The 16,904-nt window shown below is 33.6% G+C and overlaps 1 protein-coding gene across 4 annotated transcripts; it reads right to left on the bottom strand.

The window, feature by feature from the left end:
• Positions 1–1,480: 1,480 nt before the first annotated feature.
• Positions 1,481–14,649, bottom strand: LETM2 (LETM1-like protein). Of its 4 annotated transcripts, none has more exons than XM_022294137.2 (15): positions 14,390–14,649; positions 10,368–11,072; positions 9,896–10,208; positions 7,304–7,450; positions 7,096–7,184; positions 6,915–7,007; positions 5,955–6,081; positions 4,796–4,860; positions 4,541–4,715; positions 3,738–3,929; positions 3,571–3,618; positions 3,218–3,364; positions 3,000–3,082; positions 2,801–2,916; positions 1,481–1,803 (listed from the first exon to the last, which is right to left on the bottom strand). In XM_022294137.2, the coding sequence occupies exons 2-15, from the start codon at positions 10,958–10,960 to the stop codon at positions 1,721–1,723; spliced, it is 2,271 nt and encodes a 756-aa protein (XP_022149829.1). In that variant the 5' UTR covers positions 10,961–11,072; positions 14,390–14,649; the 3' UTR covers positions 1,481–1,720. The 4 variants fall into 4 exon arrangements, with proteins under 4 accessions (XP_022149829.1, XP_022149830.1, XP_022149828.1 ...); XM_022294138.2 differs by having other exon boundaries at positions 14,438–14,649; XM_022294136.2 differs by having other exon boundaries at positions 14,457–14,649.
• Between the last annotated feature and the right edge of the window lie 2,255 nt (positions 14,650–16,904).

Genomic DNA, 16,904 nt, shown 5'->3' with positions numbered 1-16,904 from the left:
GAATTAAAAAAGGGAAAAAAAACTATTTTTTTTGTTGGCTCAAGTTACTTTACCAAAAATTAAGGTTAAGATATCATGTTTAGTAATAAACCCGGCATGAAATAGCTTTTCACATGTCTTTATTTATTTTTTCTTTAGTTCTTTAATTACAAGGATAGAGAATCAAACTATCGATTTTGAGATGATAATAAGTGTCTTATCCACTAAACTATATCCAAATTAGATAAATAAACTTATTATTTTATTCAAGTAATAATCTCTTTGTTCACAAATTTTACTTATATTATATTCACGATCCAATCATAATTGCAAATCTTTTATAGATCATCAAAGTAGAATGAATTCTATTTCGTGAAGTTTGTGTTGGTGACGGGTGAGTATCATACTCAAATGTATAGAGGTGTAAAAAAAATCTTAATTAAGATTGATACTATGATGAACAATTATTGTTGAACGTGAAAAAAAAATATTATTAAACCCTCCATTTCAAATAAGTCTTGTGGATTAAAATGACAAAAAAAATTAGGAAGGAAAAACATGAGATGACTTTAGGCTCCTCTTGTAATGTTCTCGTTTCTAATTTTTTATAAATATAATCCCTCACGTGACGCCTTAATGATACCAACGGAAGGGGAATCGAGCTATTGACCATCTTGCAAACACAGTCAGGCTGCAGAGAGGATCAAATTTGACTTGAAAAAGCTTCAGTGTTTTGATATTTTGTTTTCATTTTAGGGAGAAAAAAAAAAAGACTGCTCATGTTTCTGGTTTTTAAGAAGCATTTATTTTGGAAATAAAAAAATTATAGACATGTTTGATAACGTTTCATATTTCATTAAAGAACCCAAAAACTTGCAACTATTCATGCAACTTATTTCTCAGTTTTTTAAAAGCATTCTCAAAATTATATAGAAATTTCGAAAACAATAAAAACAAGTTTCTTATTTCTTGTTCTAAAACATAAATAAAAATATTATTGTATCGTACTTGAATCCATAGGTGTTGAGACATACTATTCTATTTTCTTTATTAAAAAAAAAGAAATAAAAACACAAAACAAGAGCGTTACCAAATAGGTCCTACATTTCTGGTTTCTCATTGCTATCTCCAATTGTTTCAAAAACATAGGTAAAAGCATATTTTTATCATTTTTTTCCTTATAAATACATAATAAAGATCAAAGAATAAATAGAACATAAAATTTTAAATATTTCGTTTGAAGAATTAATTATCATATAAGATTTTACCTAACCAATAACTAAAAATAGTACCCTAACATGCTTTGGTTTATTTTTCATTAAAAAAAAAAAGAAATAAGAAACAGCTTGCAGGTCTTTCCTAGATTGAAAAAGAGAACGAAAATTAAGAAACAAAAACATTACCAAACGGGTCTTCTACTACAAGTCTAAAATGGGAAAGATCATTTTAAGAAAATATAATAGAAACAATTTCGAAATGGGGAGATCATCAACATCAAATATTGTTCAAAACAAAACATTTATTGATCAAATATATATACTGTTCAAGAAAAAGGCCAGTCCTCGAAAGAACAATTACTTGATAATTGCATCAGTAAAGAATTTCTTATTCAGTGAAATCTTAATTTCAGTTGTATTGTTGAGATTGAAGTAATGGAATAAGAACCTTATCGACGTCAAGACTAATTATCCGATCCAAGAGCTGAAATGAGCCAACACTATATACTATCCCCAACCAAACTTTATGACTTTCCTGCTTCGGATGCATCCGAATCTTCTGTTGCACTGCCTAATTTCACAATGTCCTCAACAAGTATCTTTCCTTCTGTTCAAAAGAAAATTGGCGAAAGTAGCAATGTGTGAGATTCGTTAACGAAAATACCGAGACAGAAAATCATATGGCTAAAAATGATCAGGGTTATGAGAGTTATTTTTTCCTCCGCTTCGTTCCCGATCATAATCTAATCATGTCATCTGAACCCATGTATGTCTCATATTTTTCATTTTCTCAAGTATCAAATGCCTAACTCCCCACACATTGGCCGATCCCTTCTAATCTCAGGGAGGATTCGGCCAGCCTAAGGCTGGTCTTAGAGACAAAAGTTTTAAATTAAATTGGTCATGGGTGGCTCATTGGTCCAAAGGGACTAAGCTAATTAAGAGGGAATGAATTCAAATTCCATGATGGTCACCTACCTTAGGAATTAGTAATTCCTAATTTTCTATGTGTTTCCCGATGCCGAATGTTATAGGGTCAGAAGTTGTCCCGTGAGATTAGTAGAGGTACGCGTAAGCTAACTCGGACACTCCCGAATATAAAAAAAAATTAATGCCCCATTTGATAACCATTTTGTTTTTGGTTTTATGAAAATAAGCTTGTAAACACTACTTTCACCTATCACCCATGTATTTTTTTGTTTTGCATCTTTCAAAATCTAAGCTAAATTTTGAAAACTAAAAAAAAAAGTAGTTTTAAAAAACTTAGTTCTTGTTTTTTAAATTTTGCCGAAAGTAAAAATGCGTTTCTAAGAAATGTTAATACATATTAAAGAAATTGTGAGTTGAAAATAGAAAACTAAAAACGAAATGGTTATCAACGGGCATAAATTTTCAATGCTTAAACCCCAAAGCATCTCCAAACATTTCAAGGCCTTACCAGCTGAACACCCCTTCGGGTTAAAACCAATTCTTAAACCCTCACACAACCGGTTCCCAAGCCCTCATCCTTAATGTGGCATAAAACCAACTCCCACGTTGTTTATGAAGGACAAGAAACATTAACAAACAGGTAGATGAGTAATAAACGATACAACATCGCGCACCTCTATCCTTCGAGAGATTGCCGATAAGTTCTTGAATTCCCTCCTTGCCCAAGGTGTCCCTTAGATACATAGCAGCAGATGCAACCTCCTCAGGCGTCACTTTGCCATCATAATCCCTGCAAAGAAATATGATTAAGATGGACACACACGATAGGTACTGATGTGGAATCTCATCAAATTAGAAGGGCAATTATATAACCTGTCTAGCAATCGCCAACGATCCCCAATCTTGGCATCGACATCATCAATTTCCTTTTCAAGCTTATGAAGCATCGTATCAATCTGAAAAACAACATTCATATCGTGATTTTTGCAAGTTGCAGAGAAGATGTGGCAAATGGCCAAACAATCAATTGTGGGTTAGCATCAAGAGACCAAAATAAACTTGTGAAATACAATTATGAAGGATTTTATTACCCTATTAATTAGTGCTGAAGAAACCTTGCGACCTAAAGTCAACTCGGCAGCTTGGTCGGTATCCTCCCTTGCAGCTTTGTAAGCCCTTCTTGCTTCTTCCGCACCATCTGTACCCTCTTTCTTAACCATGCTGTTGTACAGGTCTATCTGGAGAGTGGAGATGGAGACAATAACAAGCAACCACGAAATTAGCCATGTACTTGACTTTTCACGTCAAAATGACATTCTTTCTGTCTTGAAGATCTATTTAGCTATCTTAGAGACACAAAATAAAATTTTGGCCAACCTATTGACATTAAGTCGTCATGTTATACTTTCTTACACAGCGAGGAGAAATGAATATTAAGTTATACCTCTTTGTTTACAAGCTGTAAGAACTCCTCACGTTCCCTGCTGACTGACTAAATGAATAACCATGGTGGAACAAAGCAAGTCAAGAAAATATCGTGTGTAAAAGAAAAGAAAATGAAGGGAGCCATAAATCTAGTCCTTCAAAGCACAAATTATTTTCAATCCTTACAGATGCTGATGCTAAAACTGCCAGTGCGCGACTGAGCTCACATAGCTGCTCTTGTTGTTCCATTGTTTTTGTTTTTTCTTTGGGTTCCTCTCCAATGGTTGGACTAGTCATCTCTTCTAGTGCTACATCCTTCTGAATACCAGCAGTTTCTTGCATCTTAGCCAGCTCCTCTTCTTCTTCTTCTTCTTCCTCCTACAAATATGTTATGAAGAGCATCTAAATGCCAGAAACTTTTTTTAAAACAGCTAATTCAATACAACAAGAGTCATAAACCTAGATAGTTTTGATCGGAAAAAACATGGTGTTTCAACTTCTTGTAGGGGAATTCATAAAAAATTAGCCAGTTAGTAACATCAAACCTTCAATCATGAGAAGAAATAGAGTTATTTAACACATAAAGAAGGCATTTTGGAAGTTCTATTTCAGGAGAGAACAGAAGGTTAGAGTGAAGAAGGAATCCGCACTCCTCTTTCCAGGATTTTGCTAGAGACACATCAGCTAACGTTTTTTTAGAATAAATCAGAGGTCTTGCTGGATGAAATCTTTTATCTCTAATTTTAAAACAACATTTTGTCCCTAAGATGTTCTTTGATTTAAATATTTTTCAGATAATTATTTTAGTCAGCTCGATTAATACTGAGCCAGCAATCGGCTTAAATTTTGAAATCACACAACTCTATCTCTGCAGGCTCAGAATGGGATGAAGGGAAATACCTCAAACCATATTGCTAACGTCCCTTCTCCCAGAAATTTTCATGGAATAATAATTGTAATCATAAGGATAACTGGAAAAAAGGAAAAACCTTTATCATTTCTTCTTGCATTTCTAGGAACTCCAATTTCCTTCTTCTTTCTGAAACAGTATCTTCAGATGGCAAAGCCGTCACCCCCACAGTATCCACAACCTCATCCGGCAGAGAGGAAAGAGTTGCTTGTACAGCTTCCTCTGGTCTCACCTTTCCAGACACAGAGAAGGCTCTGCATTGGTTATCAATTAGAAGAAAATTTTCAATGTCATCTTACTATTTAAAAAAAAATGCAGAAAATATGTAAATTACCTTGAAAGAATCAAGAGGGAAGATGGTACAGAGTAGTTGAGAGATAAGTCCAGCCAATCACGCAGCTACAACAAATAATGAAAAATTTACATGTCAGAACTAAAAGATACTATTCCTACCCAAGATTATTTGGCACCCGTGAGCCTAGAGAAGTTAAAGTTAACATAAAAAGTCTTAACAGTCAAAGTGGATGAAATTTGGCACCTGTGAGATTTATTTTTGTACGTGTCAAACTAAGTTAAAAAAATTATGACCAAATGGACAAAACAACTTAAATGAAGTTTGAAAACTAGCACATATGAATTCCAACTTTGAACATGTGAAGTTTGCGACAACTTTGGTAAAAATAATAATAATAATAATAATAATAATAATGATAATAAATAAATAAAAAATAAAAACTCGTAGAGGTCAGTCTCAAACATCCAAAACAGATACTCCAAAGGCTTACAGAGGCTAATCCAAGGTGAAGAGATAATTATTGCCCCCGTCTTTCCTACCTCAATGCTTCCAATGCAGATCACATATTTGAAGAGTCAAGACTCAAGAGGTTTATCATGTTTAACATCAAGGTTCTGTGCACAAATTCCAGAAAGAGCAATGCCACAAACAATTTTAAATTGATGGTTCAAGATTGTTTGTGAACAAAAACTTCATAAAACCAGTGGAATTAGTGGAAGCCATAATTCGTGGTTGGGAAGCATGTAAGCTACAATAAATCATGGTTCAACTGAAGAAAGTAAAGGCTAAGGCATTGACGTGGAAGTACTAGGTATTAAGTAAGTTAATGATATTTTCTTATTGAACAGTTTGATTATGTAATATCTAGGAGTGTCCTCTCCATCCATCTATTTCTTTACTACTTTAACACTATGTTTGATTGTTAATTAAATAGAATGACTAATCAAGATCAAAATTAGAAAAAAGAATTAACACAATATTGGATAATTTTAGATCGGTTACCATGAACTTTCACTTTGATTTCCAGATATGAAATAGATTATCATAGGAAAGGGTTTTTTTTTTTTTTGGATAAGAAACAGTGTACGAAAGAGTCAAGAGAGAAGGTACAGCATAGGGGCAAGGGGTGGCCAGCACTAAACAAGAAGAGCCTTCCAATCATTAATAAATTGATAAATAAACAAGAAAAAATGCAAACCTGTTGTCTCATTTCCTCAACCGAAAGTAATCCAAGTAAACCTCGCTCTCTACAGGCTTGACGAAGCTCTGCTTCTGAAAGAGATTCCAACCCCTCAGACTGAATCATCTTATCATCATTCTTGATCCTGACAAATATAAAAAAATCAATGTTTTATGGTGAGGAAATTGCTCCAAAAAATATAATGACTTGCTACTTTTGGCAGCTACTAACCTTTTCTAAACAAGATAGGACTTCAAATTTATCAACAAATTTCATCAGTGCATCCTCTCTAATAAAGAAAATATAGTTGACTACAGAGTCCAAATAAAAGACAATAAATTTGCACAAATTAATAAATGGAATAATTTACACAGTGAAGAAATAATGATCCGAACCATCAAGTTTATAGTAAGATCTTATTCAAATTTCGTTTTCAGTCCGATCTTGTTCTTATGAACTATGATTCCTTTGATGGGCTTGCACACCAATATGCCACGCTCTTTATCTCTCTCCCTCTCTCTCTCTCTGTTTTTTTCTTTTTTTGAATTGAACCATTGACTTTGGGGGGGTAATAGGTGCACACAACGTTCCACTTTAATTAATCAAATACAATATGTTAAGTTGTTTTATCAAAATTTGTAACATAGATTCTTCTGTTTCTATTTTTTTAATCCCTTCTTGATGGGGTAAAGAGGAAGCTGTAGGAATTTTTCAAGACCACTTTTGGGTTTTAATCTTTTGGGTTACTAAGAAGTCCCTGCACCAATGTGGGACTTGAGTTCTTTATAAGAAACGGAAATCATACTAAAAGAACAAAATTACATAAGGAGGGGGATAAAAGGAATCCACCCGAAGCTATGAAGAACACGGTTCCTGAATGATAAAATGCAGAGGAGATGAAATTATATCTTCTGTTTCTTATAAAAAAAAATGCAGAAGAGATGAATTATGCATGTCATGTTGGTAGGACTCTCTTACTCTTGCAGTCTTTTCCTTAGCATAAAGCGCAAATATGCATCAGTACCAAATGGACTGATACCCATGTATTTGCACATATTCACCAACCGAGGCCTGTTAAATACCGTAGGTTCACTGTAAGTATAAAAAAAATTCACAAGCTAAAGGATAGAAGAATTAATTTAATAAACTAAAAATTGACCTGCTTATGTTATCCAACGTAAGTTCATCATTGAATAGCTTGGCAAATCCCAAAATTTCATCATTGTTAACACGAGCACCCTTTCTGACCTAGATAAGCATTCAACAAAATATAACACCCCATTGCGCAAGGTGCATGCAGCCATAGTAGCCAAAATAGGATAATTAAATTAACACGCACTGAGGAATGGAGGACGTAATCTACTTGCCTTAGTCATGAACTCATCAAGGTCTTCCGCTGTCTTCTTAATTTCTCCACTTCTGGAGTCCTGAACTTCCTTGGCCATTTCCTTTACAGTGTCCTGAAGAAATTTGGCATATTCTATTCTAGCATTTAGCCTTCTTTTCAATGCCTCCTGAAAGTTGGAAACTAAAATCAGACCAGTGCTATCCAGAGAGAGAGAGCATATGACAGAGATTTATTCACTATCTCATATAATAGAAGGCAGAGCTTCAGATCTAAAAACTCATATGTTACAAAAAGTTCCATCTCCTTCAATTCAAGTATTAAGGTCAGAACACCAATTAATTTTTGGAACTAATTCATTCAAAAAAGATAAAAAGAGAAATTCTTTAAGCTACTTAAAGTTGAAGACCATAATGAAGCCAAAAATTGCACCCTTCCCCAAAGAAACATCATGAAGTTCTCATAAAAAATTATTTACCTTTCTTTAAATAAAACATAAAAAATTTGATTATCACACATTCATAACCCCGTCATTTCCATTCTCTGGCTTCTGATACGTCATGAAATGAGACAGTGCATTAGAGCTATAAGAAAATGACAAAATTTAAAAACATAACTAATAGAGGAAAACATTATCAATGTTACTTCAACTACGATGGTTAAATCCTAAGGAAGTGTTTCGAAATTTACATTGGAATTGGAAGCAGCTCAAAGAAGAAGAAAGACTTTAGATTTGGCCAATCTCGACTATGTTATAAAATTGAGGTCAGGAATAATAGAAGGATCTTTTTAGGTTATATCATGACCTGAGAGCCTGAGACATTTTCACTTAGAATCAGATGTTCTGTGGCAGAAGATATTAATATGTTATGGGCATCTTTCCAGTGGTTAGGACTCAAATGTGGTTGCAAATAGTACTTTTAGGAATCCTAAGGAAGCTATTTCTATGTGTTTGCCTCAATTCCTTAATTTCATCGAACTTTCTGTTAACAATGGGATGCATGTGCACTTTTTGAAGTTTAACATATATATATATATATATATATATCCTTTTTTTCTGATTACTAAAACCCTTGCAGCTTCATTCCAATTGCAACCTCCATTGCCATAATTTTTTATGTATTAGTTTTATCTCTGATCTAGTAATAAAATTACAGAGAAAACTGACATTACATCCACAAAAATTACAGAATCCACCTTATGCATACATATGACAATTCTATACTGCAAGTGAATACATTTGCATGCTTGGCCACAGGTGTTACAGCTTTTATTTATAAAGTGTAAGTTGAATTAATTGTTATTCGTGAGGCGCAGAAAAAGAATCCAGGACCATAGATCCTACAAACACACTAGGAATCAAACACGCTTAGATTTTAATTTGTTCCCCAAATTTAATAAAACCAAATATCAAATAATTCATTTTTTTGTCGACCTCCAAACAAAAATGGCATGCTGTTCACCTTATTTATCCCAAGAAATAAAATAAAGCAAGGGTGCACAAACTCAAGCAAATAGTAGAGGAAACAAAGCAAGGAGAATTGAAGTCTCAACTTGCTTCAACAGACTGAGGTAATTTGGGCAAAGCTAAATATTTGTCAACAGCTAGTAATGAATGATCTAGCTGATGCAACTTATCCTACAACAATGATGGAAGATAGTAGTTTGGATTGCAAGCCAATAGTTTGGTGTATTCTCCGTTGTATATCTTTATATTTTCCTCTCTAGTGTAACTTCGTCCAAAAATTATGGGGCAACTTTTTTAATTCTACATGAGAGACTTTTCCAAGAGACGTGAATTCTCTCCTTTGCCCATACCCAAAGTCTTTTGATTATACAGTTTTAGCTTCACACAACTAACAACTAAGATGTCTAAGACTCTGTCGCTACATCATAAAGACCACTTTCAATAAGTAAGCTGTAGAACTGATTCCTTAACCCTCTCCATAATCATAAAGCGGGAACATAATGTTCAAAAGGACCACAGTTATGGAAAGCAAAATATGATATTAACCTAATTACATGGAATATAATGTTTATTGAAACTAATTACTTTTCATTATTCTTATCTATTTACTGTGGGGGGAGCCTTCAATAATGATTTGGCAACAAAAAAATGATGCACCGAAAATTATCAACTTCAGCAGCATAATACATTCCAAATCTCAAATCCCTGACTTATCATATAAGACTAGAAGACATTCTTCCTAGCTGAGTTTTCATTAATAAAATGAAAGAATACAAAAAGAACCTATAAAACAACAACCAACCAAAACCTGGAACTAAATATATAACAATAGTTTCAGTCCAAAAGAATAAGACCTAAAAGATAATTACAAAAAATCTAGACAAGTGCCAAAAGAGAGGCATTGTATGTGCGACATAAAATGCATTATTAATAATAGTTTAATAGTGAAAAGATCATTTGTATGTGCACATCTATTTCAGCAATAAAATGAATGTAGTATGAGCACCAGCAAAAGAGGAAAAAAAATTAGTAGGAGAGTTAAGTTTAAAGAATTGAAGCCCAAAAACTAATTATCTAAAAACAGCCAATGAACTGCGTGCTGGAGTAACAGGTTTAGCAATCTCCACCAAGTTCTGCAACATTTACCTGTTCCTTCATCTTGTCCTGGAAGGTTGATGGTAACATGTTGGGAAATAATTTCAGGAAGACTGGCAATAAGAACTCCATGAACGGAACTATAATAAAAACTGCAAAAGGAACTAGCCTGAAAATATCAGCTGTGGTGCGTGTGAGTTGCTGCCTCTCCCTTCGAGAAAGACCCTTCCCACCTGCAAGTTTCACCAATAACCTCGAGCTGATCCTAACATCAGCCCATAAAAGTTTTGTACCCAACCAATAGTGCTGCATTGTAGATTTAAATTCATCCTTCCAATGGCGAAGCTTCTTAGCCCAGTCTTCTCTACATGATATAATATTGTTCAATGAACTATGAGAATCAAACTTTAGATCAAACATAATGCAAGAAGGATAATAACTTTTTTTCTAAGGAACTGAATTTTTCATTCAGACTAATGAAAACAAAAGCCAGACTGATGCAAGAAGAATAATAGTCAAAAACCTGCTCATAGAAGCAATAACTCTCAACGCAGGACCTATTCCTAGGAGCTTGGCCCATATGCTTTTCATCAAAGATTCAGCACTTTTTTGGGATTCTTGCATCTGCTTAGCTTGCGCTTTAACTGTACTCAAACCTTCAACTGCTTGATCACACTCCTCTGGTGAGGGCTCTTTAATCCTCTTAGCAGCTTGTTTTTCATTTCTATCATTATTGCCACCAAATTCAGGTTGACCAGCTGTGGCCGTGGAAGAATATTGTGAAATCTGTAAAGCACATCTAAAACCCATACAGGAAGCTGACTTTCCCCTATCAAATCCATGACCAAAAATTTGAGGTTTTATAAAACTACTTCGAAAAAACTCTGCAGCTGGAAAGGATAAAAGATCCTCCCTAACAACGGGAGCTAAGCCCTCTTCACATCCACCATCAATAGCTACAGGTGGAGGCCTGGGAATGCAGCCCAACCTCTGTAAATCATCGGCTTGAGATGTTTGCCCAAGTTCAAATCTGGACAACCTTAGATATAAGCTGGTAGACAGATTCTCAGAACTGAAAAGGTGCCTTTTCTTTAGCAAGATTGCTCTTAAAGCCATTTCTGCATTCTATATATTCGGTTACTTGTGCGGAAATCAAAGGCCACACATTCAACCAAACCACAGAATTTGTGCAGTCTGTAATCAATGAAAAAACAACCCAATAAACATCCTGTTCAAAAACACAGAGAAAATTACTGGAGGTGTCAATCTTTTAGGTTTCACAATGTATCGGTTCTACCAAAATTATAACTCAACAGCATAAACCCAATTAATAATGAATTGAACTACTGATTATATATAATAAACTAAATGGGATAGTATTGAAGTACTTAAGCCCTGGAAAGACAAAAAATAAGTAAGAGATAATTAAAAAAAATTACATTATTACATCACAGTATAGGATAATTCCACATTGCATAATATTTTTGAAACAAGATACAACTTCACATTGATATATGAAATTTGGAAAGTTAAAAAAGATAGCAATACAAATATGTCCCGAAGAATGTACAAATTAAACACAAAAAAGTAACCCCAATATATCACTAAAACTGCTACCCAAAAAAAAAAACCCAACATACATAGTCAGCAGGACCACTCCTTAGAGTTTTCCAGCAAGCTTTGGATGAAGACCTCAACAAAATAGACGAGGAGACGTGTACCCTTACCAAAGAGCTCATTCATAAAGCTCCAAAAAAATACTTCAATTTTATTCCAACCTCAACACACCCTATCTCCTTATAGCTCCACAAAATGACTTAATGATCCTTCTATCCACCTTCACCATATCATACCCAATTTTTGGATTTGCTTAATTACTTTTGAAACTTTCAACTGCTTACACCCCTAGTTTTTTCTTCCCTTTTTGTCTTCTTTTGCCTCTTTTTATTTTTCTAGGATAGGGATTAGGGAAAGTTTAGAATTTTTTAATTACTCAACATCTTTAGGATATTGTGTTTTTGTTGGAAATAATATAGTTTCATGAAAGAGTAAGAAACAAAATGTAGTCTCCTTCTTTCTTTTTTTTTTATAAGAAACAAAGAAAAAATGTAGTCTCCTAGAGCTGTGGGATGCTTTGGATATGAAATAACGTACATACATCAACTCTTTACTAAGATTTCAGTACCACAATTCTAATCATAGCAATCCTAACTATGCTATGATGAGACAAACAAGTTGCTTTCATATTTCATCCAACCCAGTATTTCATAAACAGATTAAATATATTGAAGTTGATTGTCATGTTCCTTCTGAGGAAATTTAGTAAAGTTGGGTATTTACCAAATATGTGAAGATTGGAATGCAGTAAGGAGATATTTTTATGAAAGCTTTAAATGGAGTACAATAGGTTATCTTTGCAATAAATTAGGCATGATTATCATATATGCTCTAGCTTGAGGGGAGTGTAATTGTATATACGAAGGAGTTTATTAGTCTTTTATCATTTATCATAATTTTACTATTATTAGTTTGGAGATTCCATTTATGCCGAAATATATGTAACCAAATGAGTATAGAATGATACAAAGTGTCAATTATTACCTCTTTTTTTTTTAAAAAAAAAAAAAGAAGAAACTGAATCACCTTCCCCAAACAGTCAAATATTGCCCTTCAAAGCATCCTTCTTCTTTCCCAACAATTAATTATGTGTCCTACTCCGAATTCGAATTTTCAAATATACATCTTTCAATACTACTTAAATTCACTTTAGAATTTCCTGACCGATCAAAATAACCTCATCTCGAGTACACAAATGAGAGAGCTATCAATAGTCTTAAATGCTTTATTGAATGTGATTCTTCATTTACCCTTCCTTTTTCCTTCTTTCCCATACTAAAATCCACCATTCAATTAATTGAGCCCCCAAACTTGGAAGAAACAACGTTGTTCCTTAATTGGAGCAACCAGATCTATCCCCCCATTCATATTTTCCTCAAAAATCCTTTCATTTTCCTTCAATATTTTATTTCTATCACTTTTCCCTCTCCTCAATGGCTCAATCCTTCTAAAGAATCAACAAAATACACCAGCCCCATAATTTGAGTTCTCCAAGAATTATTTGCTGAAAAACTTTCCTAGCCAGCAGTAATACCCTTTTTCCAACCCTTTCATATCTTCCTTTCACTTTATCTTACCTCAAATAGATCACCTTCCAGGAGGTGGCTTCATAATTTCTATCAAAAATTAAAAATAATAAATAAACATAAACAAACTTTTCATTATAACAATTTATTTAGGAGAACACCGAACAGATAATTACAAGATACTGGACACCGAGGCCCAAAGGAAAATGTGAAAGCGAACAAGAGCCCAGACATCCTTCCCGAACTCTCAACCCCTCTAAAAATCCTGTTGTTTCTCTCCTTCCACAAACCCCAAAGAACAGCAAAGATTCCTGCCTACCACAATAACCAACCCCTGTCCCTCAACGGGGCGATCAAGAACCTCCTCCAATATCGAAAAACACTCACGGGCCCAAGCTAGGTGAACCCAAAAGCCTGAAATGACCAATCCCAGACCAACAAAGCAAAGTACCACCCATCAGCAAGAATTCTCTCATCCCAATCCTAATGAAACCAAAATACAAGTCTCACACCCATCCAAATGAAGTGCAATAACAGAGCCATGCCCAGATAGGTAGAGACCTGTTACTCACAAAATCAAATCAACCAAAGAGACTTGAGGTTTATACTAGCCCTACCTAACTCGTAAACAAAAGACCAACAGTGCAACAAAAATACCTAATTAAAGCAACAAAATTAAGCCTGCATGTATAGAAAATAACTCCAATGATCATCCACAGACTTAAAGAAGAAAAAACATTATATAGAAAGCCTCCGTTGATAAGAACAAGGGATAACGAAAAAGTACTAGAATCCTTGGTTACATAAAACACAGACTTAAAAGGAGGCATTGAACCTTAGGTTCAATCTTCCCAATAATCTTCACCGCCTTTAAAGCTCTACTACAAATGTTTCATAAGAGTGCAAAGAAAGCAGCCACAAAAGAGCCTTGCCTCAGTCGTTCGTTTAATACATCATTATCTACACGCTTCATCCCATGTCACATAATACAGAGACAAAATACTAGAACAACCTCTGACTTCATTTATCCACCCTTAAATAAAACGCGAACACATTAACTAAAAAGTAAAAGGAAATGGAAAAAGATAAATAATCCACTCATCTGCAATGATCGACAAACATCTAAGATCATCCAAACTATTCACAGTCCACATCCCAATCATGTGATGGACAGCACGTGCTTGGTGCAATTTAGGCCACTGACAAATCACACTACAAGTAATTGATTACTGACTAACACGATTACGGATATGAAGCGACAAATGTACATCATACTGATCTACTACGATAGAAAAAACATCAAATATCAACCAAAATACGCACAGTCCACATTCGCATACATGTGACACAGACACACACACACTGATTACCGAAACAAACAAACAAAAACGATAACGGATACCTAGAAGAACCTGAATTCGGGAAGAGCAACAACAAGTGAGAAAATCACCAGAATACCGAAGACCTACCGAACCATCAAAGCTCAAGGCGGAGATATACACTCTAAGAGCGCTGAAATGTATGGGATTCCATGGAGACGGATTTGTAGAGAGATTTTGATGCGTTTTGGAGAGATTCTCAGGACGAAGAGCGGAGCCGAGGCGCGATGCCGATGGAAATGGAAGAGTGGGAGAAAATAGTAGAGAGCTCGTGTCTGTCTGAAAGTTTCATAGCAAAATTGCTTACTCCCGTCGTCTACACGAGACGGGGCCCACATAGCTATATCACAGCCGTCCGATTTTTATTCGGTAAAACGGTAATATTATTATTCTCTTTCTCTTTTTTTCTTTTCTTTAAGTGGATTTTTAGTTCGGTAATCCTAATGATCTAGTCGCGTAGGAAGTCGAATAATCAACTTTTTAAGGTTTCATTTATTTATTATAATTCTTTTTGTCTTTTTTCTAAATAGGGTTAGTGTGTCGGTGCATTTCAATTAATCTCATGGACAATCGTTGATCCTATAATTTTTTGTATTGAAAAATACATAGAAATTATTAATTTGTAAAATATTTGACTATTATGGGATTTGAACTCATTCGCTCTCAATTAATTTTGGTTATTTTGACCAATGAGCATTATATATTACAATAATAAATAATTGAAATGAAACGAGAGGGAAGGTTACTTACTTGGTTGATGTTGCTAATGTTAATTTTACAAGCTTTAATCATACCATATGTTTTTACGATAATAAAATTTATTTATTAATATTTTAGTATTTCAAAGTGTCCATATCATAAAACTCAAAAAGACAATTCTAACGTGGTTTGAATTACCTCAATCAAAGTCCAAGCGAATAAGTAAGGGCCAAAACAAGGTTTGGAAGAAAATTATATGCGGCGATTGATGTGGACATTCTCAACAATTAGAAGCTGACATGTGGCAAGTAGTGTGACACTTTGCTAATGTGGCAGGTGATGTGGTATTTAACGATCAAATTATGCTTACGTTGTAGTAGCATGACATCAACAATTATGCCGACGTAATGAATGACGTGAATAAATCAAATAAATTATGAATTGATAATTTTTTAAGTTTATTCTCAATTTCCACGATTTCCACAAACTTTATCAATCCTCACCAATTTCTCTCTGTTTCTACAAAAATTATCTTCATATCAATAATCATTCTAAAGTTTCAAAAATTTATCTTCATCTCCACAGATTTCTCTTTTTCTCTTACTCATCTTTCTTTTTAGTCTAGATCGTTCATTGTTTTTAACCTTAAATTAAATGATCATGTGTCATAATCCAATTTTATTTAAATTCACTAAACTCGTCTGGTTCCATATCAATTATTTGAGAAAAAGAGAAAAAAACCATTGATCTTCTTTATCAATTATTCAAATTTTGATTATAAATCTACAAAATGATCGATAGAGATTTACTCTTGAACCCATAAAAGGTCGACTAGCTTGGTTCTCATCCGCAATAGGGGCAATGTAGTAAAATACCCAATAAGAAATTTGAGCGGTGTAGACATTTTTCAACCACTAAAAATTTATGGAGTCATCATATCTTCCCTTTGCTCTCTTTAATTTATGCCTTTAAATTACGCTGGATTTTTTTTTTCAGTTATTTGTTATTCTTTAATTATTTTTTTAAATCGAAAAGTTGTCATGAGGATCCTATAATTTGTAGAAAATTTTATAGTTACATGATAAAAAATCGTATTCATGTTGTTTACTAAAACAGTCTGAAATGTAAACAGGAACCCAAAAAAAACATCTTCTATGCTTTATTTATAGTAATTTTCTTATTTTGCCCAATTTAATTCATATTAACAACTAATAAATAATTAAAATAAATTACATTATAATTTTTATTAAAATAAGCATAAAGTATTATTAAATTTTTTTGTTATAACTTTTACCAGTAGTGAAATATATTTGGCAAAAGCGAGCATAGTTTAACAATAATTGGTATATATCTCAAACCAAAAGGGTGTGAGTTCAATCCCCCACACCTACATATTTTACTAAAAAAAAAGTAATGAAATATATTTTGACGACTTTATTGATATTAATGTCAACTAATAAAAGTCGGATGATTATAATTAATTTGAAAAAAACATGGATCTCTAGAAGAAGGATAAAAGTTAGAAGTTATAAAGTAATAACTAAAAATATGCGGGACATTCAAAATAATGAATGATGTAGGTCCCACCAATTCATCTATACATTTCAGTAAACAATGTCGAAGATGATTTTCATTCATTTGGACTAAATGTGGCCTAAATATAGGCGATGTAATCAAAAAAATAGCACAAAATAACATGTATACATATATCTTGGTAAGTTTACAATTTAAAAAATATGACATAAATGGCAAACTTATGCAATCATATAGCATCATCAAAAGTCATTTTGTGACATTAAAAAAAAAACAAAAAGTGATGATTTTTTTTAGTAAGTATTT

The sequence above is a fragment of the Momordica charantia genome, assembly GCF_013281855.1.
Source record: "Momordica charantia cultivar OHB3-1 chromosome 8 unlocalized genomic scaffold, Mcharantia_2.0 BLBB01000008.1, whole genome shotgun sequence".
Lineage (NCBI taxonomy): Eukaryota > Viridiplantae > Streptophyta > Magnoliopsida > Cucurbitales > Cucurbitaceae > Momordica > Momordica charantia.
The sequence above is the reverse complement of the archived record's forward strand: the minus strand, read 5'-3'. Positions and strand labels throughout refer to the sequence as shown.

Coding starts and splice junctions, on each gene's coding strand:
- LETM2 (XM_022294137.2), bottom strand. CDS start 10,960: ATGGCTTTAAGAGCAATCTTGCTAAAGAAAAGGCACCTTTTCAGTTCT. Junction 4,861..5,954: donor TTGAGGAAATGAGACAACAG/GTTTGCATTTTT, acceptor TATTTGTTGTAG/CTGCGTGATTGGCTGGACTT. Junction 3,930..4,540: donor TGCAAGAAGAAATGATAAAG/GTTTTTCCTTTT, acceptor ACATATTTGTAG/GAGGAAGAAGAAGAAGAAGA.